Source organism: Neopelma chrysocephalum, unplaced genomic scaffold (genome assembly GCF_003984885.1).
Source record: "Neopelma chrysocephalum unplaced genomic scaffold, ASM398488v2 Primary Assembly neopelma1_68b, whole genome shotgun sequence".
NCBI classification, from domain to species: domain Eukaryota; kingdom Metazoa; phylum Chordata; class Aves; order Passeriformes; family Pipridae; genus Neopelma; species Neopelma chrysocephalum.
In genome coordinates, this window is record NW_020897728.1 from 1524504 (window position 1) to 1545441 (window position 20938).

At 51.1% G+C, this 20938-nt stretch overlaps 2 protein-coding genes across 3 annotated transcripts; one reads left to right on the top strand and one right to left on the bottom strand.

Annotated features, from left to right (window-relative positions):
- Positions 1-1254: 1254 nt before the first annotated feature.
- On the bottom strand, positions 1255-13373 carry DRC7 (dynein regulatory complex subunit 7). 2 transcript variants are annotated; one of them, XM_027685253.1, is made up of 17 exons: positions 13294-13373; positions 12410-12554; positions 11890-12064; positions 10937-11062; positions 10484-10678; positions 10071-10211; positions 9527-9748; positions 8708-8809; positions 7813-7882; positions 7181-7309; positions 6235-6363; positions 5399-5613; positions 4305-4520; positions 3067-3177; positions 2365-2466; positions 1551-1684; positions 1255-1414 (listed from the first exon to the last, which is right to left on the bottom strand). In XM_027685253.1, exons 2-17 carry the CDS (start codon positions 12541-12543, stop codon positions 1333-1335), a joined length of 2283 nt encoding a protein of 760 aa, XP_027541054.1. In that variant the 5' UTR covers positions 12544-12554; positions 13294-13373; the 3' UTR covers positions 1255-1332. The 2 variants fall into 2 exon arrangements, with proteins under 2 accessions (XP_027541054.1, XP_027541053.1); XM_027685252.1 differs by lacking the exon at positions 13294-13373 and adding an exon at positions 13108-13189.
- LOC113968607 (pancreatic secretory granule membrane major glycoprotein GP2-like) lies at positions 13179-20767 on the top strand. The gene is made up of 9 exons (XM_027685301.1): positions 13179-13535; positions 15596-15782; positions 15975-16142; positions 16865-17070; positions 17644-17804; positions 18379-18624; positions 19272-19431; positions 19840-19984; positions 20645-20767. The coding sequence occupies exons 1-9, from the start codon at positions 13179-13181 to the stop codon at positions 20743-20745; spliced, it is 1731 nt and encodes a 576-aa protein (XP_027541102.1). The 3' UTR covers positions 20746-20767.
- The last annotated feature ends 171 nt before the right edge of the window (positions 20768-20938 follow it).

A 20938-nucleotide genomic window follows, 5' to 3' on the forward strand; every position in this document is an offset into this window, starting at 1 on the left:
CAACCGGCCCTTCACAACAACCCCGCGCCGCGCCGGGCGGTTGCCCGGGTTGCGCGCGCCGCTTGGCCAATAGGAAGCGAGGGCGGGGCGGTTGCCATAGCGACGGTGCAGCGGCGTCCACTCGCAACGCGACTTCTTGGGGGAGCCCTTCGGGCGCGGCCAATGAGGAGGCGGCGTGCTGAATGGGCGCCGCCATCTTGCGGAGCCGCCCTGAGGGGCGGGGGCCGGGTTGTGGTCGGGCGGGGTCGCGGCGCTTCCTCGGCCGCTCCTCCGCGAAATAGGAGCCTGGGGCGGCCTCGGAGCTTCCGTGGGGGCGGCTGAGGTCCTTCCCGGGCCCTCTTAGCGTGTCCCAGGAGTTGGTTCCCAGGTGCCACGGGCACAGACCCGGAGGGAGCGGGGCTCCCGTGAGGCTTCTGCGCCTCCCGCCGCCCGGCTGAGGTGCGGTCATGTCGTGCCGCTTGTGCGTGTTCTCGCCGTCTCTGAAGCCAATTACTCCCATCAACAGAGAAAATCAAATTAGTTTGGCGCTACTCCTTGATCATGGCCCAAGAATTGTGGCAGAATTCTCAAGGATCACCCCCTCTAAGCTCGGGAGCGACAAGGAGGAAATCGGGCAAAAATGCCAGGAGGCCTCCGTGGATGGATAAGGAGCTGCTGAGCAAACTCAGAGCTAAAAAAGAAGCTTTCAGGAAGTGGAAACGAGAACAGGTGGCTTGGGAGGAATACAGGCAAATCCCATGGCAAGGGGGGTTGGGACTAGATGATCCATTCCAACCTCTTAACATTCTATGATTTTATAATATGCATTTGCTGATGTTTTGGCAGCTGCTCTGTCCCTAGTGACTGTAAAAATATTTTTAAATTAATTTATTCTGGTGCCTTTTCTGGTATTGAATTAACAAGGATGGGTTCATAACCACAGTGCTATGTGTGGGTTTTGTCATTGGAGAGCTCTAAATGAGGTCAAAGAAATTTTATGTTTGTGGTGAACTCATCAGTTCAAAATCTTGGCTTGTGCAAAACTAAATTATGAATTTGTTAAAATATTATTATGTTGGAAAAGAACCGATATTCCCAAATAATCCTGCTCCTGATGTCAGCAGCTATGGATGAGGTTTGGGGGAGAAAAGCCCCAAGAGACAGTGTCAGACTTGAGTCTCAAACATGATGGGATTTCATGAGGAGGGAATTGATGTACCTGCAGATGGGCCTTAGAACAAAAGAGGAAAAAGAAAAAGACACAGAATTCTGCAAGTTCATTAAAATCTCGTGATGAATCTGATGATTATGAGATTACTGCAGGCAGCTACAGAGAAGGAAGGAAGGGAGAAGTCAGTCATGCCCAGCCAGTCGGGGGTTCCTGAGCAGCGCCTCTTGAAGAGAATGGGATTTCTGTTGTGCCAACTGCTTATCCCTGTAACAACAAGGGGGATATCAGAGGAAAACTGCAGTGGGAATCAACTATTTTGCAGAATAGCTTCAGTGCCAAGTTCCCAGGGGGCTGCCTAGTAGACCTCCCCTGGGCACTGCTCAGGCATCATTCCCAATACCTGCTGGGCCTCTGCTTGAGTCTGGGCATACTGGCGCTGGTTGCAGCGTGATGGGCATGGAATTCATCCCCCTCCCAGTTCTTGTTCTCCAAAACAAGAGAGCTCTGGGAGCTCCTCTGTCGCTTTTCCAGTGCCTGTGAGGGAACAAGCAACCAAAAGTCAGGGAAATAGAAGAGGGGAGTGAGGAGCAAAGGCACACAAAAGCGCAACTCAAAGTCCAGGGAGCTGAGATGAAAGAAACCACAAAGTGGAGCTGATTTATTTTCAGGGAGCGGCAAAAAGTTCGAGGTGAGGTCTCATGAGAACAAGAAAACAAGGGGAATCAAAACACGTGGAACAGCAAGAGGCAGCAAACCCCCAATGTGTTGCCTCCCTGGAGTCAAGAAGCCCTGGAGAACCAAACTGGATCTGGTTGAAATAAGGACTAAATTTCACTGTGGAGCTATTTTGTTCTTTGATCTCACATGCTAAAGACAAAATAAATTAAATTTTATATATATATACAGGCATGGCTCTCTTAAAATACTCCCCCCATAATCCCTATTATCAACTAGTGCTTCTTAATTATTTTCTTTATTAACTAAACAAAATAAACCAGTAACCTTTCTCTCCAGAAAGTCAGAAAGTGACCATAGCATAACCATGTTATATTTCCCTGGGAAGTCAATTGAAGCTGTGCTGACGTACACCATACTGGGATTTGCCCCAATATATTTTAATGATACTAAAAGCCCTTCAGAGGTAATTCCTCAGAGGGAAAAAGCTCACTCTGGATTTCTTTGGGTACATGTATTAAATGCTGGCGTGAACCTACCATGGCTTCGCGCTGACATTCTCTCCTTGCAGCATTATACATTGAAACTGTCAACTTAATATTGGCTTCTTCATCCTCACGAACCTTCAAGACATTTAGCACCTTCCAAAAAATCAGAAGAAAGACCCCTCAGCTTTCCCACAAAATGACTGTACTTTTGCATGCTTGACCTGCTACCAGAGCAGATGCTGCATACAAGACTTGTAGAATAAGGGTAAATACGTATCTATACAAATATGTTCATATCCTGTGGGTAGATCAAGCTGATAGTAGTCTTAATTTTAGATTGTTACTCCATATGAAAGTCTTGAACCCTGTTATTGATAATAATTGATAAGAAAGCTTTTCTGGAGTCACAGTCTTGGCACTACTTTTGAAACTGCACCAAAAGCTTTGGCTTATACTTTGTCTTATACACGATATGCAGCACAAGCAGTGTGAATATTTTGTCTGTTGATACATCCAGACTGAGAAATTTGCAAGGTAGTTCATGAGGTCACAGTGAACTACCTTCAAATTTCTGGGGAAATCTTCACCAAACAATGGCTGGGGAGCAAGCATGATCATTCAACATGGAGACCAGCTTTGTGACACCAGAGTCTTATTTTTACCACAGTTTATGCTGAGGATGCTTTGGCAACCAGTCAGCTGAAACTGTTTCCACGCCTGATCAACTCTGACAGTGTTGCACCTCCCCATTACCTCTGCTTCAGATTCCCGGACTTGGTGCTTCAGCTCCTTCTGTTCCTTTCTCAGCTCCCACAGCAACTTGTACAGATGGAGCACGTTCTTTTGTTTCTCAGAGGACCATGGCTGGAAGCAGATAAGTCAGTGAAAAACAGCAGCACTGTCTGGATCCATGGGATCAGGTACTCTGCTGAGAGAAACTGGCACAATCTTGCCATAGTCAACAAGGTGATGCTCATTTCCAGCATTGAAGCATCGAACCCATGGTCAGCATGGGTTTATTAAACTTAATTTTGATTGGGAGTCCATCAGTAATGTGAGACAGATGGCACGTCTTGCACTTTGCTGATGCTGCTGGTGTATGGTTGGAACAGCTTTTGCAGGGTTAGAGATGTTACGATGGGACTCCAGCAATTGTTTTCTGTGTATTCTCCCCAGTGGGAAATAGAAATTTTATAAAACCAGCCTGCATAACATTAAAAAATCCTGTATTTGCAATCTCTCTTTGGTTTCCTTAAGTGTAACTGTGCAGCATCACTGCAGAATTTACTGGCAGACTTCTGCCCTTGGTTACAGACTCACATCAGTGATGTTAGTGGAGTGACTGATCCCTGGCCCCTAATGAGATAATTTGGCTAACTGGCAGCACTCCACTCTTTTTGGAATATCTTTTATTTAAGGCTATCTATCTATCTATGTCTATCTATCTATCTATCTATCTATCTATCTATCAGCAATGTATTAAGCCTCAGCATCTTACTCTGTGTCTGCAGGGTAAACACTGGAGATTTAAGGAATGATGGGGCCTAAGAAGTCCATGGCAGAAACAGAGCTAGAACACAGGGTGTCTGCCTCTGCTGCTCTGCTCTATCTCTTCTTGAAGAGGGAACAGCAGAGGAAATTTCAGCTGCCCTGCCCTGAATCCACAGAACTGAGCCCAACAGCTGCTGAACCTGCATCTTGCAAGATCCCAGGGGCTGTGGGATCTGCCTGATGACCAAGTCTGGGAAGATGACCTCAGAGGAAGCCTTTCACAGCACGCTACGTCCTGCATGCCCAGTCACTCCCAGCATGGCAGGGCATCTCCAGGGCTGTCCATGTTGTGGACAGGGGCTGGGAGGGAGGTGTGCAGGTGGAGCAGAGGGGCAGCGTGGAATATGTCATGCTTGTAAGTTCTTCCACTGACATTTCACCTTCCCTTTGTGTCTTGTGATCTAAAAAGAGTTCAAAATAAATGTAGTTTTTCTTCATACCTGGTATTTGACACACGTGTCTCGGGTCAGGAAGATTTCCTCTCCTTTCCTATCCCTCTGTATTGCTCTGAGGAAAGCCACCTTCGAGGCAATGGTGTCATGATCCTCGAGGTGATATATCAGCTGGATGCTGTCATCTTCGATCATAAAGATACGTTCCTCTACATCTTCGTCAGCAGGCTTTTCTGGATTTCTGTGGAAACACTCCTTGATTTGCTAATGGAGGGTGAAAAAAGATATGGAAGCAGCTTAGACAACACAAAACTGGCAAGATTTACAGAATTCAGTAAAAACCCAAGGTAAAAATAGTGCTTTTCTGCCTGGACTACGATGGCATCTCTTGGCCAGTGGTCCTACTGTCTTGCCTATGAAAAAACCCACCCACAAAGCTGTTAAAGGCAATACAGAAGTCTCCTATTTGTGGAGCTGAGTATGATTTCCAAGCTCCAAGTTAGCTTGGGATGCATCCCTGCCTGAGGCAACTGCAGGGAACAAGGTATTTTGGTGCACAGCAAAGTTTCCCACATTTCCCAACACAGGGAAGGAAAAAGTAGTATGTTGGGTGCTGATCCAAAGACAGGCCACTGCATAGCTCTGTCTTGGCAGCTGAAGTATCTGAGTCATACATACTGACAGATGTCAGATTTCCTCCTCCTTCTGTACTGTAAATCACACCTGACAAGAGGAAGAGGTAAATTACCTGCTGGTAACAAATCAGAGTGATGGGACACTTCATCAGGAACCTAAAATGGTATTAGCTTGGGCTCAGCACACAAAATCATTTTACTAGTTTTGAACCTTGTGAAAGTTTTGTTCCAAAGTCATAGTCAAGCTTTTTTCCCTTCCTCTGACACACACTTTCCAAGCCTTAGTTTCCTAGTTTCATTCTAGCAGTTCGTGACAACTGGTCACACTGTAGCTCTCTGTCAGACAAGCAACTGTGAGACACAGCAGCTGGACAAGGCTTGGACGTCTCATCTGGAGCTCTGCCTCGGCCGTGCCCACTGAGAATGAACCAAAGCCTCAGGCAGTATATTTTGCACAGTATAAATATCACAGTGACACATATTTTTCTGTTCCTGCCTTGGCCGTACCACTATAGGCCGGAGGTGAACATCAGGTCTGTCCATTCCGTTCTCCCTTTCACCAAACTCCACGTGCCGGATGTGCAGGAAGTCATCCCGGCCCACGAAGTACTCGGTCATCTCAGTAGCGCTTTCAACACGTTTCCGGAGGTCATCAGCTCGTGCCTTATGGTAAAACTCCATCGTGTGTCCAGTCTCTGGTTCCAGAGATGTGTAGGTGTGAGCTGAGGACATATCAGATACATTTTCAGAGTTAGCACACCAGCCAGTAAATCAAATTCATGTAAGAGTGTAAGAAGGGAATGCTATCTCCTCACTGCTGTGTATCAATATGCCATGGCCTAAGGATTTCAGGACAGTTTTTCAGGGCCACTGCCTCCCTTATACAGTAAGGCAGTAGTGAGGGGGGCCTGGACCCTGCTCTTCCCAAACCAGGAATGGGCACAGCCACTTTGGGTGAAATGCTGCTTTAGCAAAAGATCTGATGCAGGACTTTCCCCCAGCTGCACAACACCGAGAGACCAAACACAATCCTGAGAAAGTTTCTACTTCTATCACCTCTACTGGTAAAAGTACATTGTATCACCCCTTTGATAGCTATGTATTTTTCTAATATATAGAAAAGCACATAGCTGGGGGAGCACTGCCCAGGACTGGAAGCAACAACCCAGTTCTCTACTCTCCACCAGAGAACATATTATTTATCTAGGCAATTTAATCCACAAATTCCTGGTGATCCCCGCACCCCCTGGCCCCTCTCTTCTACTTTGGGCTTCTGCCACTGCTAGAAGGGATTCATGGAAAGTCCCATAAGCTGCACTGACTGCTCAGATGAGCTGGAATACCTTTAAGAAGGAGGGGATGTCCTGGTTTGAAATAGTCTGTGGTCAGCTGTGTTTGTTTATTTGTTTCTCTCATATCCAACATGTCTTCTCGATTTTTGAACCACTCTGTCACCTCCACTACTTCAGTACCTGGCAGGAGACAAGTCATTTTGCAATCTTAGCTCACCCTGTTGGACATGGTAAAATTCATTGGATGAGCTCTCAGTGTCTGTGCAAGTACCCTGGGCTCCTGATGCAGCCACAGTGGACATAGTGTGGTCACTGGAACTGGCCCTGTGCACAGGGGTATTCTGTAGATGAATCCTAATCTACATTTGAATTATACCTTAAAGAACCAGAAGTAAATGAATCAGCTCAGGGGTAGAACTTGGCATGGCAGATGGCTATGGTTAGGCAAGAGAAATTCCATCCCAAATATTTAATAATAGTGTCAGGAGCAAAAGGAAATGAGACTGGAGCTATCCAAGAGGGCTGAGGGCAGGACACTGTATGTCCACCCAGGAATCTGCACAGTTTCTTGGACCAGCTGCTGAAGAATAACGCTTTCAAGCACAGATATCCTCAGGCTGTAGCTGCCCTTTTCTATGGCTCCTGCTGACACCAATGGGGATAGTGATACTACTGGATAAAATCAAACCAGCCTTCCATTTCTCTGAAGACTGAAAATCCAAGCAGCTGACCTGTGACACTGAACAGCTTCACTGAGGTGTAAAACAAATTCAAACTCTCATGGAAACTCTTAGCAATGCTGGAAAGTTCTGGGGCTTGACCGACAGCGAGCGTGATGAAGAGTTTGAGGATATAGTAGATAAGTCCCCCACAAATGTGAAAGGAGGATGAGAAAGCAGAAGACTCTGACAGAAAAGGGGCCACCTCCCCCTTTCCATCAGCACGCCCAAGGCTGTGTTTGCTCAATGCATTGGGTGTGTTCACTCATCCCTCTTACAGTCCAAGTCTGCGTAGACGGTCAGTCGTTCCACCAGCCCATCTTCATTCACGTATGGGGCCCATTTCTCCAGTTTTGCTTGCTTGTACAGGATCACCTTCTTCCCTTGGGAATATTGGTTCTCAAATTCTGCAGTGTGCAAGAGAGATGCCAGAAAAATTGACTCCCTTCTACTCAGCCCAAGAAAAAAGAATTTAAGAGGAGAAAACGATGGTCTAAGAGAGACCAGGTATTTATTTACTGCCTTCTGCCAGCAAAGCTGTTCAGACCCTGTCTGTTGTGCTTTAATGTTATAATGGTATAATAATTCTTTTCTCTCCCAAAGCAGGTATTTGATAATGCAGGGGCAGTCCCTTGTGCATAGGGGGAACAGAAAGACCATCCCAGCCAAAATTCCCAGCTGGCAGGAAAACACAGTGTGGGCATGTGCCTGTGGGGGTGATCCCAGGTGAGACAGTGAAGCATTGAGGGCAGGCATTCAAACCAATAGCTGTTGTTGCCTTCATCTACTGCACTTCACTGCTACACCTTGACTATCCTGCAGGGAGAACTCTCAAGTGAGATAAACCAATGTGGCAAATCCACTGAAAGGTTAGCTGGGGGCCAAGAAAAGGCACAGGAAGAATACATACCTCTGCAAGTCACATTAATTCGGGCTACCCACGATAGTGGCATCTCAAAACTCACGTCAGAGTTTTCCTTCTGAAACAGAAGCAGAGATTTGTGGGTTTGGCAGCTTCTCTTAGTGTGCCAGGAGGCATTTTGGCTCTGGAGAGTGCAGCACAGTGATCAGAGCTCAGCACGTGCAAGGCTGGGGAACACAGTGCCGGTTATGAGAGTGCATCCCTACTCGACCATAATGAGATTATCTTTTCCTGGTTAATGCTCATGCTGGACATGGGATGAATGTGACAGCTGCCATAATGACCAGTTTATTTTATTAAGACCATGAAGGATGCTTTGCTCCCCAGTTAAGAGCACAGGCTGAGAAGAGTAGATAGCAGGAGGGAATTGTTACTGGCATTCCTCCGTCCTGCTGTGCAGGTGCAATGCCTGATTTATCATGCTGTCTTCTCCCAACAGTACAACATACCATTTTTTGCTTCCAGTACACAGCACTTTTTGGTATATTAGAGGACATACATTATTTCTGTATTTGGTTGGCAGGTCCACCTCGCAGCCAGGAGGGCAGGGTGCTGACCAACACAGAAAGAGTGTGCATAAAAATTGTAGCCTGGATTTTGGTTTTTTTTTTAATTACTTCACCCCAAAGGTCCATGCACTGGAGACATAAAGAGCTCCCCAGCCACATAGGACACCAGAAGTACCACTGCTTCAGAAAACATCAGAAACTCTCAGAACTCTTCAAGGCTGAGAAGCAATCTGAAGTGCCAACCCAAACCTGGCCAGAGTAGCAGTGATCTGACCTGGAGAGGGCAGCAGGCAGGCAGACATACACGGGCCTATGGACACACCGAGTGGATATAGCACCCCCACTGCACGAGAGCCGCCGCTTGGGTCACTCACCATGTCACCCATGTCTCTCTCAGATGACTCTGTGAGCAGCTTGTTGCTCTTCGGAAGCATAATTTCCCAGCGGATGGCATCACTCAAGTCAAAGCTGAGATCCTAGGCCATACAGAGAAAAACTCTCTTAACTCCAGGGCAGTCTCAAGGGCCTGACACTAAACTGAACACTGCATTGGTATGTCTGTGGTGCTCTGGACCTGGCTGGGTGTCAGAGAGTTTAAGGATTCCAGAGACCTAAATCTCAATGAGGTGAGCTTGTCAGACTCTTGGCTGGTTGGTGGGACCCCAAAGACTGTCCTGCACCTGGAGGCTGCAGACCCCTTTCCTTCTGGTACCTCTGCCACAGATGAGAGCAAGTTGCTGGAAATGCTTCTGCCTCCTTCCTAGGGGTATGCTTGGCCCAGAAGGCAAGTTGCTCTGACTCAGACCCTCATCTCCCAGACTTTGTGTCAGCTGGGGAGTAGCTGAGGTGTGGGAAGAGCCTCATCAAGATCTTTCCTGCCTTGAGCCATGCCTGAGAGGCTCGAAACACCCTCTGCCTCAAAAACTCTTATTTGAGAGAATGAGTGTCTAGCCAGCCTTAAAAGCTGAAATTCTAGCACTGTAAGGGTTTAATAGGTATCATCTGTATTTGTTAGCTCAGAGTCTGGGATGTCCTGGAGTAGTTCCAGAGTCTATGTAATCAGAGCAACATGACCAGAGCCAACACAAGGAATGGTTAAGTGGAAACTGGACCACTACTGATCTTGGACTTCCCCAGGACTCATGTCAGCCCAACTGTCCCTTTCATGCCCAAGGTGCTAAAGGGCTCCTTACCTTGCAGCCCTTCCGGCAGTCCTGCATGTTCACCCAGTAGTTCCTGTGGTTCCAGATGCTCTCAATCCCAAGGAAGCACTCATCCGTGGTGTTGTGGTTGTTTCCCGTGAATGGATTGATGAAGAAGGTCTCAGGAACCTTCCTCTTCCCAGACAGAACCAAAACCCACGCGTGCACCCGTAAGCCACGCAAAGGGTCTCGCTTGGGCTTGTCCTGTGCCTCCTGCAGCACAGAGGACAGAGCAATAATTATTGCCATTTTATTGCCAATTTAGTCCAACCCAATGGCCATCTTAACCTTTCCTCTGCTCACTTTTAAAGAACTCCAGGACCTTAATGCTCTTCATAAGAGTGAGGTAGTACATACCCAGCACATATTCCTGTGCCAGCACACACCATGCTCCCAGAGGCCCAGTGCTCATGGCCATGATCAGGGTTGTGTCATACTTCAGGGAGGAGGGTGGTGAGCTCCTCTCTTTGGCCTTTGACCAATGTCTCAGCTCTTCCTCCTGGAGTTTACAGTGAGGTGGACCTTGCTAACTTACCGTGACCACTTCCTCTTCTTCTTCCTTCTTTTGAACATCTTCAACTTCTTCCTTCTTCTTGGCCTTCTGCTGAAGCTCAAACTTGCTCTGTGGGTCTGCAAGGATCTTAACTCTATACTTTCTGGACTTCTTCACTGGTACCTGACAGAGACCAGGAGAAGAGAGAAAATGTATGGCTTACAGGTACCTCCCAGTTCCCAAAACTTGGCAGTTTGCAGTACTGCAACTGGAGAGCCTCCTAAGGAGCTGTGGAAAATCACTCCAAAGATTCCTTGGTGAGGTTCCCGGCACAGACTGAAAGCCAGCGTGAACCTGAAGCTGTTCCCCCCTATCTCAGCTCAGGAGCTCACTGGCCATGAACGGGCTGAGCATGCATGCTGGGCTCCTCCCTGCCTGCTCACTGCAGCTCTCACCTCCTGTGGCTTCTTGAGCAGTGGGCACAGATCCTGAGTCTGGTCCAGGGCGCATATCTCCTGGGTGGCGTACCCGTGCACGCAGTAGGCGTCATAGCCGGCCCCGATCAGCAGGGAGCACAGCAGCACAGTGAAGTCAAAGCAGTTCCCCCGCTGGTATTTCAGGATGGTGGTTGGGGAATAGAGTGAACTGGGCTTGAAAGAGAGAGATCCATGTTCACAGTGCTTGTCTTGTGGAGCTGAAACACGCACCAGGCAGAGAGCAGGGGAGAGAGGGCATTGCCCACATCGCTGGGCTCTGCACCCCTAGGGAATATGTGTATAACATTCCTATATGAGTCACAGACTCTAAAAGTCCCCTCCAAAGTGATCTGGGGAAATTCTGATCCCAAATCTGGTGACAAATCTGTCACCTCTCTTATGTTTCTGAAGGGACTGCAGCCCCTTTCTTACCGGTGTGATAGGACACTTGAGGGGCTCCATGGTGAGGTAATTAGAGACAAAGCTGGCACAGCCTGACCAGTGGTACAGCTCTGGATAAGGCAGCAGGGTTGGCCTCAGTGTTGTGCTAACAAACTTCTGTAGGGCAACAAGAGGACTTTGGTTAGCCAACTGATGCCTGGAAGAGTTTCCTGTCCAAAGCCATCCTCAGCCCACCCCTGGATGTTGCAGCTCTCATTCAGGGCCTCCCTAGAGCATATCAACAGCTCCAGTATCCCTCCTCACCTGTTTCAAGATGGAAATTACATGGGGTTGGGAAGCTGTCTGCTTGACCGTGGCTGAAACTTCAAGCTCATCTTAGACATTTTCAAGCAAGACAAATAGCTACTGCCCTTCCCAGCTTTTACATCCTCCAGCATGTTAATGACATAACAAATTTTGGGGAAAGCCCGTACAAAGTAGTAATTCCAGGTATCTTGGGGAACATCAGGTCCAGAACTGGACAACAGTTTTGCAGCTTGGGCCCAGAGAAAAAAAACACAGACCACAAACTTCCACATTTACTTCCTTCCCCGTAACTTCTGCAAAGTTCAGAGTTCGACCTAACTCTGGATCCATCTGCGACCAAGCCTGAACCTTATCTATTTCACGTGTTTCTTTTACTTTCCTTTATGTTTCCGTGGTCTTTCCCATTTCCTAAGCGCCACGCTGGAGGGCTGTGAGCTGCCTGCAGCCCACATAGCACCACCACCATAAGGTACAACGTGCTTGTGAATTTGGACAGCCAGGGTGTTCCCGGGGTTCTGCGTGTCTGCTGAGGGGATGTGGGTTCAGCAAGAGGATTCCCATTCCCTTTGGCCAGGAGGGAGGGAGGGCAAGAAGGGCTGCTGTCCTTCCCCAGCATTTGGCACTGTGGAAGGCGAGTGCTCCCTGCGCTGTGGCCCAGCCCCACATCACCCCATTACCTCCACGCCACACTCATTGACGGGGTGGAGGAAGAGCGGTTTGCGGTCAGGGCAGACGTGAGTGTACTGCTGGAGGAAATGGTCAGCGATGTGCAGCAGCTTCTTTTCCTGCCGGGAATTTGTCTTGTAGGAAGATGGTAAGTGGGACGTGTCAATGGAGCTCCAGTCAAAAGCACTTCCGTGGCAGGAGGAGGAAGAGAGACACAGGAGGAGAATAAGCCAGGAGAATACAGGCAAGATGACCTGCTATCAAAACATGGCAAGCTGATATGTGCACATAGACTCAGAGGATCTTTAAACAGTGTGAGAGGCTCAGCGGATCTTTACACAGTGGTGAATGGAGGTACAATCAAGTGAGTTGTCTTGCACGTGCACACTCCTGGACAAACACACCAGCCACATGTAACTGCTCACTCCACTCCCTGTGTGAGGGGACACCACATCCCATGCACATATGTACAATCTCCCCATGGGCCCTAAAAGGGCTCATCCCAGTAAGAACCAGACACACGTGACTTACGGTACATCGCTTGAGACGCTGTCTTCCTCCTCAGGCACCTTTGTGTCCTCATCCTGGAGGCTGTCACTGGTGTTCAAAGAGTTCGGGTCTTCAGCTGCTTGCTCCACTTCCTCCGTCTCCTCCAGGACCTCCATTCTGCCTGACACTGCAGAGATACACACACCAGGGTGAATTCAGGGGTGGGACCCAGCTAGACAGCAACACAGAAACACTCGCATTGTGGCCGCAGTGGTTTGTTATGTGAGCATGGCTGAAACAGCCAGAAGTATGACAATAAAGGGCGAGCACTGAAAGTGAGTTTGGACTGGGCTTGGTAATAAGTGGCTCTGTGTCTCCGGACACCCCAAGTGTGGGGGAGACGGCAGAGCAGGCAGAGCCTGGCTTGGTAGGGCTCAGCACATCCCCATGCTCATCCTGTGTCCCCTGTGCCCTCCCTCCTGCCCGGGGTGCTGCTGGCGGGGCAGCAGCTCCATCAACCCGCTGGGCACCGGCCGACGGCCCCTGCGGCCGCCCGGGGGCCTTGGAGCGAGGGGGCCGCTCGGCGGAGCCGGCAGCCTCCAAGGGCAGCGGCTGTTCCCTATCGCGGCCCGGCGGCGGCGGGGCTGTTTGTTTGGCGGTGCCCGCGGTCGGGCTGACCCCGAGCGGGGCACACACCGGGGGGGGAGGCAGCGCCCGGCCGCCCCCCGCCGCCCCCTCACCCCGCGGCTCCCAAGGGCAGCGCTGCTGCCGCGGCCGCCGCTCCGCCGCCGCCTCCCCGGGCCGCGCCACCATGGCAACGGGGACACGGCGGGGCCTGCGGCTCCCCCCGGCCCGGCACTACCCCCCGGCCTCCCCTCGGGGTCCCCGCCAGACCTCCCGCCGCCCCGGGCAGGCCACAGACCGACCCAGGTCCCGGGGGCTCCTCGCGTGCCCCCCGCGCTCCTCCCGGGCTGCCCCGGCCCCCGCAGCGCTGCCCGGAGCCTCCCCCGGCCCGGCCGCCCCCGCGCCCACAACGGCTGCCCCGGGGCCGTTGGGAGAGGGCACAACGCGGGGCAGTGATGGGGCACAGGGAGGGGATGGCGGGCACACCCCGCCCGGCAGCACGGCTGAGCCATCGCCCCTCCGAGACCTGCTCCGAAACTCACGGGTTTGGCTCCCTTGAAATAAAAGTTCTCCCCCCACCTGCCCCGCCATCCTTCTCCTCTGTTGCAGAAGCACCCACCCAAAAGCTGGCACCAAGGGATGGCAGGACGACTTTTTATTTGTATTTTTATTTTATATTTTTATTTTTATTCTATATTTTTACTTTTATTCATATTTTTCCTTATTTTTCTTATTTTTCTTTTCCTTTTCCTCTTCTTCTTCCTTCTCCTTTTCCTCTCCCTTTTCTCTTTTTCTTTTTTTTTCTTTTTCCTTCTTTCTTTTTTCTTTTTTTTTTTTTTCTTTTTAATTGGCAGTCCGTTAGGCTGTAAGCAGGGTCAGGTGATAAACACTTTTGTTTTCTGGGGTTTTTTTGTTGTGGTTAGGAAAAAATATGGATGGATGGATGGATGGATGAATAGATGGATGGATGGATATTCACATTAGCTGCTATGTTATGGTAACTGTAGCAATTAAAGCTCTGAGGAAGCAAAGAGTACAGTCAATATATATCAAGAAGCATCATCTTGAGTGATTACTGCTGTTTGCAAATGGTTACTGTTGCCCAAATGGCATGAAGCTGTGTTGAGGGGGGCAGGGGGAAGATTAGATTGGATATTAGGAAAAGGTTCTTTATCCAGACGGTAGCATGGGAACAGGATCCCCAGGGAAGTGGTAACAACGCCAAGCCTGACAGAGTCCAAGGAGTGTTTGGACAATGCTTTCAGGCACATGGTGGGATTGTTGGGGCTGTCCTGTGCACGGCCAGGAACTGGACTCCATGATCCTTGTGGGTCCCTGCCAACTCAGGATATTCTGTGATTCAAATTGAGGTAGGACCAAGCCCTCATCCCTCCATCTCTCACCAGCACTTCTCAGCAGCTCTTAGATGCCAGAAGTCAATAAAAACACAGCTCAAGCAAATGTATGTTGTGGTTGCAAAACTGCCTGTACGCAGTATCCAGTTATCTGGCCTTCACATGTGCCACTGTGGTATCTGTTGCTACTGCTGCATCAAAAACAGGTACCACAAAACTGGCTGGATGCACCAACCCCGAGATCCCTGGGGGTTTTGCAGCTACTCCCCCTGTTTGGGGTCCCACTAGGGCTGTGAAATGGGTCAGTGTTCCCAGGCCGTTGGCTCACTGGAAGGGCCATCCATGCCAGAGGATGGACTTTCACGGAGTCCTTTCCTCCCCGGCCCTGAAGGATGCTAAGCTGGCTCTTGTGCAATCGCAGAGGCAGCGTCTTTGCTTTGCGTGGGGGAGAGGGATGAGCTGCCAGGAGGTGATATAAGGCGGGAAGGAGGGAGCACAGAGTGGCCTCGGGGCGGCGGTGGGTGGGTGGAGGAGCAGAGCGTGGCCTGGCAATGGTAAGTGGGATGAAATTGAGGTGGTGGGATCTCTCAGGACCGGAGCAGGGAATAAACCCCCCTTGCCCAGCAGTCCAGCAGTCACACTTGGGGTTGGTGGAGGGGTGCGTTTGCTGCCGGATCAGAGTGGGGCTTTTGGCATTGGCTTTGTCCTGCTCTCAGACAGAGCATTGCCCAGCCATCAGCCCTGGCTGACTCACATCCACATCTCTGATAAGGAGTATCCAGTGTTCAGGGCTGTTCCTGGACTATGCCATTAGTTTCCCTAAAGAAATCCTTTATCTGTACCGACAGGGGAGGTGACTTATTCTGTCTTTTTGTCACTAATTTTAGTTGTGTTCAAGGCTTTGGTTTTGGGTTGTTTTTTTTTCTGTTGTCTCCTTGTTATAGATATGGGTTATTGGAAAAGTGAGGATCCTTTTGAAAATCCTAACTTTTCAAAAGATCTGTAGTGGGAAGAGGGAAACTCCTTCCCTCTTTGGGGAGCCCGGACTGATGCCTCAGCTCTGCAGTTTTACTCCAAGTGCCTGTTCTCAGTGAAATGTGGCTTTATCAATGTCAGCACACCCCTGCAGGTCCAAGGGCTGCTTTCTCCCACCTCCTCTTTCTCGAATCCCTACCTAAATTCAGAATAGTATTTGACCCTTGTGTTAGCCTGAAGGGGTAGGAAATTACTTTGTGCCATCAAACCTAAGAAATACAGTACAGATATTATTGCATCCGTGCTTGAGGGTTCACTCTTTCTGAATGACTACAAACATGTCCAGCAAGCATGGTACAAACCCAAGTTACCCAGAGCCTGCTTGTTTCTCCAGGAAAGGACTGTGAGATGTTTGCTGCTGTTCTCTGTGCTCTGCCTGGCTGGCTGTGAAGGCAACAAGGGTGAGTTTCCCTGTACTCTGTCCCTGCTGGGTCATGGATGGGTAGTATGGAAAGATCCTCACCCCTAGGCGAGAATCTCAGCCTCTGAGAGCTGCGCAGGTCTTCCTGCAGTGGGAGGAGTTCTCGCTCCCATCTCTCATCAGGGAGATGTTCTTGCTGCATTTCGGCTCACTTGCCTTTCCTTTGCTGCAGGTGAGCTGGGGAGCACACATGGCCCGAGGCCACAGGTTGCCCTCCGTCTCAGGAGGACCCCAGATGCCTGCCTGTCCAACCCGTGCCAGCACCAGGGGCACTGCCAGCTGATGGGGGACAGACCAGTTTGCAGCTGCAAACCAGGCTTCAAAGGGGAATTCTGCCAAGGTAAGGCTGGGAATGCTGGTGAGCCCTCCCCAGTCTGTCCAGGGGCACCAGAGGGAAGGGTGATGGGCACAACGCACTGGTGTTACCATTCCAGGAAAATATCCCACCTCCTGGTTCAGATGCATTCCCCACCACTATAAGCATGTCCTCGACTACATGTTGGTACAAGACCCAGTCACAGGGCATTTTCTTCTTTCCCAAAAGCTCCAATTCCTTAATTCCTTGGCTGTGCTGTGGTGTAGCTGTGCCAGGGCAGCATGAAATGCTGCACAGTTGTCTCCCTGTCTCAGAACAACCACACACATCCTGGTACAGCTACAGTGAAGGCACTACCCAAAAACTGTGTCTTCTTCCTCTGAAGGACAGGGTTGCTGTCCCTGTCTGGTGCCCTTGGCAGACTGTGGGGATTCTGTGGACAGAATTGGAAGGGGCCAGGCCCACAACACCTGCCTTTATGTCTTGAGCTTAAGGACTGTGTCTGTTCGGAGTAGTGGCAGCCATGGACTTGTGCAGCTCTTACAAAATACCAGACCCACATTAACTTCTGCATGTTCCCAAAGGTCTGTCTTTTACCCAGTGTCTCTGAAGAGCCCTGCCAGCAGCCTCCACCAAGGCTGGGATGAGGGTCTGCTGAGCTCAGTGGCACTGTGCCATCCCACAGCTGACGTAGGGCTCCTTCAGGCCTCTTCCTTATTGCTATTGCAGATGGCTTTTTCCCCCAGATGTGGTACTGAAGTTGGCCTGTGAGGAGGAGCATATGAAGATGATGGTGAGGAAGGAGGTGTTCGAACTCTTGAAAATCCCACGGGAGCTTGTCCACTTGAAGAACCAGGCGTGCAAGGTCTCAGAAAAGGAAGAAGAGGGTGAGCTGTTTTTTTCAGCCACCCTCACTGGTGAAAACCACACTGCCTGTGGGTCAATAATCCAGGTAAGGATCCAGCAGACCCTTTCTGCATAGCTCCAAAGCTGTGAGAGCAGCAAACATGCTGAGTGGGGACGGCAAAGGGAAGCCTCAAAGGCTTTTCCTTTTGTATCTGGGTGTTGTAAAGTTCTCCCTCCCTTTGAAAGGCTTCCCTGGGGATGTCAGAAGCCTCTGCTGCTGTGCTGGCAGCACATTTTGCCTGATTTAGCAGAGCATGGAAGCCTCAGTGTGTACTTCACTAGCTGATAACAGCCCTCAGCTTTCTGGCCACACCCTCTGAGCTTTGCAGCCCCGGCCCCTTGGTCCCTCACCTGCTTCATGGATCAGGAAGGGTGCAGAGGAACTGGTGCTCCAGCTCTGCATTTTGCAGAAGAGCCCTCACCCGTGCTCACTGTGCTGACTCCTGCCTGCTCTGCTGGTGGCTCCCAGTAGCCCCCAAACACAAAACTTGAGCTGAAACCCCAGCAGATATCCAGGCCTGGAGCAACTATAGCTGAGTTGCACCTTCTGAGCTGGAGCTTGGATCTCTGTGTATGGATTTAGTCATGATCTGGACACTTGATTCCTGTGTCATTCCAGAAAAACAGCTCCCATGTCTCCTACTCCAACGTCATTGAGTCAGAGCAGGAAGCCCATGGGGCCATGATCTCCAGGAGTTTCCAGCTGGAAGTGCATTTCTCCTGCATCTATGCCTATGAGCAGGTGGTGAGGCTGCCCTTCGCTCTCACTGCTGTTGACAAGTGAGTGGTGCTGTTTCTCCTTGCTGCTGACATGGTGTCTTTGAGCTCGCAGAAAAGCAGATGCCTTCAATGAGGCGATCTGCAAAGGCCCTGGGGAGCCCCTAGAGAGCCCTGAGAGCAAAGCCAGACATGCTGATCTGCCATTCTGGCCTCCCTTTTTCTTCCCAATGTGTTTTTTCAACATATGGTTTGGGCCTGGGGCAGAGCCAAAGAGGGGCACACACAATCTGCCTTTCTCCTGTCCTCACTGCTTGAAACCAACTATCCAAAAAATGAAGGGTGGGAACTGGAAGAGGCCCCCACCAGGCTCCCATGGAGGTGCAGGGTTAGGATTGCCTTTCTTGTAGCCCTCACTGGCCAGCGGGTCAATGGGATCCACTGCAGCTCTTTGCTTCTGTCCACACATGGCACAGAAGGCAGCTCAGGGCCTGGCTCTCACGAGGCTCCACCTGGGAACAGAGGCACATCCAGAGTCAGGGCACCTGCATCAGTGGCTACGTCCTTCCTGCTTTCTCATTCTGTTTGGGAGTCCTCATCCTCTGCTCTCCTCTCTTCTCCTCGTCCCTGCTCCCAGGCTGGTGCAGTCCGTGGTCAGGGAAGGACACTTCAATGTCAGCATGAGACTGTACAAGTCCCCCTCCTACCTCCAGCCCTATCACCTGCCGGCTGTGGCCGTCCCCATCACGGACACACTCTATGTCCTGCTGAAGATAGAAGGACAGCACCAGCTCAAGTACTTCCTGCTGAGTATTTTGGATTGCTGGGCCACCCCGAGCATGGATCCCTTCCAGAGCGTGCGGCACGAGCTCATTGAGCAGGGGTGAGTGGAGAGCCCCCAGCACACCCGGTCTCCTTGCACCACGAGCACAGTCACATCTCTTTCCTGGGTGCTAAGGATGGGAGCAATGAGCAGTGACACCATCGTTGCTCATAGGTGGAACCTGGGGGGGACACCATCAGCAAACAGCCAGAACAGCCCCACAGTGAGCCCCCAAAAAACTCTGAACTGAGTCCCCTCTCCTGCTCTGCTGCCAGCAGTGCTGCCTTACTTCTAGTGTTGCTCCTGGCCAGCTAGGGAGGCAAAGGGCAAGAGAGGGAGAGGGGAGGCTCTGCTGGGATGTGCAGATGTCTCTGTGAAAATCCTGCCTTAGAGGTGGCTGCAGCCAAGCTAAAGCCAGAAACGTGTCTATCTGGGAAGTGGGAGCCACAGCCAGGCTCACTCCACCCCTGCAGAGCAGCTGTGGCCCCACAGAGCAAGACATAAGCCAGCCCCTGTGTTGATAGCAGCTTCTCCCTGAGCTGGGCACAACACAGATTCCAAGGAAAGGCATCCCTACCAGCACTGAGGAAGAAATAGGCCTGTTCAGCAAAGCCTAGGGGCTGCACCTGGTTTTTGTGGGATCTGGTGTTCCAGGCTGGGATGCTCCCCCTCGTTTGGCACTCACTGACCCAGCTGTCATGTCCCAGGTGTCCCCATGATAAGACAGTGACCTACCTGAATGCCATTGGAGAGAGCAGCACTGCCAAATTCAGCTTCCAGATGTTTCGGTTTGTTGGTTACCCCGAGGTGTTCCTGCACTGCCGTGTCCGGCTCTGTCTCCCCAACGGTCCGGAGCCCTGTGCCAAGGTGAGCCCTTGCTGTTTTGCACCATCACCTGGCCAGGCGTGGTGCTGGGGAAGGCTTCTTGCAGTAGGGGCTCTGCCCTGGGTGCCTCACACAACAAACACCAGGAGCTCACCCCAGTGCCCTGAACCAAAGGCACAATGCCTTGAACCCAACGGAGAGCTCCTTTCCCTCTTCACTCTGGCTATTGGGTATTTGCAGGAGGAGAAGTTGATGCCAGGATTTGGGGAGGAACGAGCTAAGGTTCTTTAGGACCTGGTTCTTCTCATGCTCTGGGGTCCTGACTGCTCCCAGGCTGCAGCCCCAGTAGGGTCTCTGCCAGCAGGAGACCTCCAGGATGGCCCTTGCCCTTTGAGCAGGCTTTTCCCCTGTCCTCTGGTCCCATCATCCTTCCCTTGGCTCTCTTGCCAGCAATGCCCAAGGCACTTGAAGAACAAGCGGGCACTGGTGGATGACTACAACAAGATTGTCTCCTATGGGCCCATCCACCTGCTGGCTGCTCCTTCCTTGGGAGAAGAGACCCATCATTCCAGCACTGACCAACAGGACCTGGCAGGTATGTGTGTCCTTCTGGGGAGAACAGGAGCAGCTCCCAGACCCTTGCAACCCTCTAGGAAGAGCCAGGTTGTTAAAAAGAGCTGCTAAAATCACTGCCCTGCACAGAAGCATGGAGTCCTTTGGGTGTCATGGCCATGCACAGCAAATTCCAAAGCCAAACCAGCACAGAGCTCTGTGTGAGTGAGTCCATGCCAGGCACAGGCTGGGATGAGCAGGGGAGCTGGGCAGGAAGGGACCCGAAGCCAGAAGACTGTTGGTGCAGCACCCCAGCCAGGGAAGGCTGGGTTTTCACACTGGACCTCTGCATCATCAGCCCAGCAAGGCAGGCTCCTCCTGAGCACCGAGGTCAATCCAGGAGATCCAAGCAGCAGTCCAGGACCAGGGTTGGGGACAAGCCCACCTACAGCATAGCTCAGACCAGGCATGAATGCTGAGCTACATGGAGCCCTTGGGCAGCAGGGCTGGGTGGAGGCCATTTGGGGTGACTGAGTCCTATTAGTGCCCTCAGGATTCCGAAGTACCCCCGGCTCCAGTGGCTCCTGCCCTTCACAAGAGGTGACCTCCCCCAGATCTGTCCCCAGCCAGGAGATGCTGCGCTGGGGCTCAGAGCTGGCTCGGGGGACCCAGATATGTCATGAATCTCTCTCCTCTTTGGCAGGACCCAGCCTGTGGCTGCCCGGGGCCCTCGTCCTGCTGTGTGTGCTCGGTGTGCTCACCGTGGCTGCGGCGGCTGCCAGCGTGGGGCAGCGAGCGGGTTAGGAAACGGCTGTTCCCAAATAAATGTGACAGTGGCAGAGAGCCTCTTGCCTGTGTCTTTATGGGTTTGGGGGGGAAGGAAGTGATGGTTGGACGCAAACAGTGCGTGAAGGTTGAGGCACATCAGAGTGTTTCCGTTTCCCTGTAGCATCCCCAGGACCTTCTCATTCCCTCCAGGCCCAGGCTCTCTAAACTC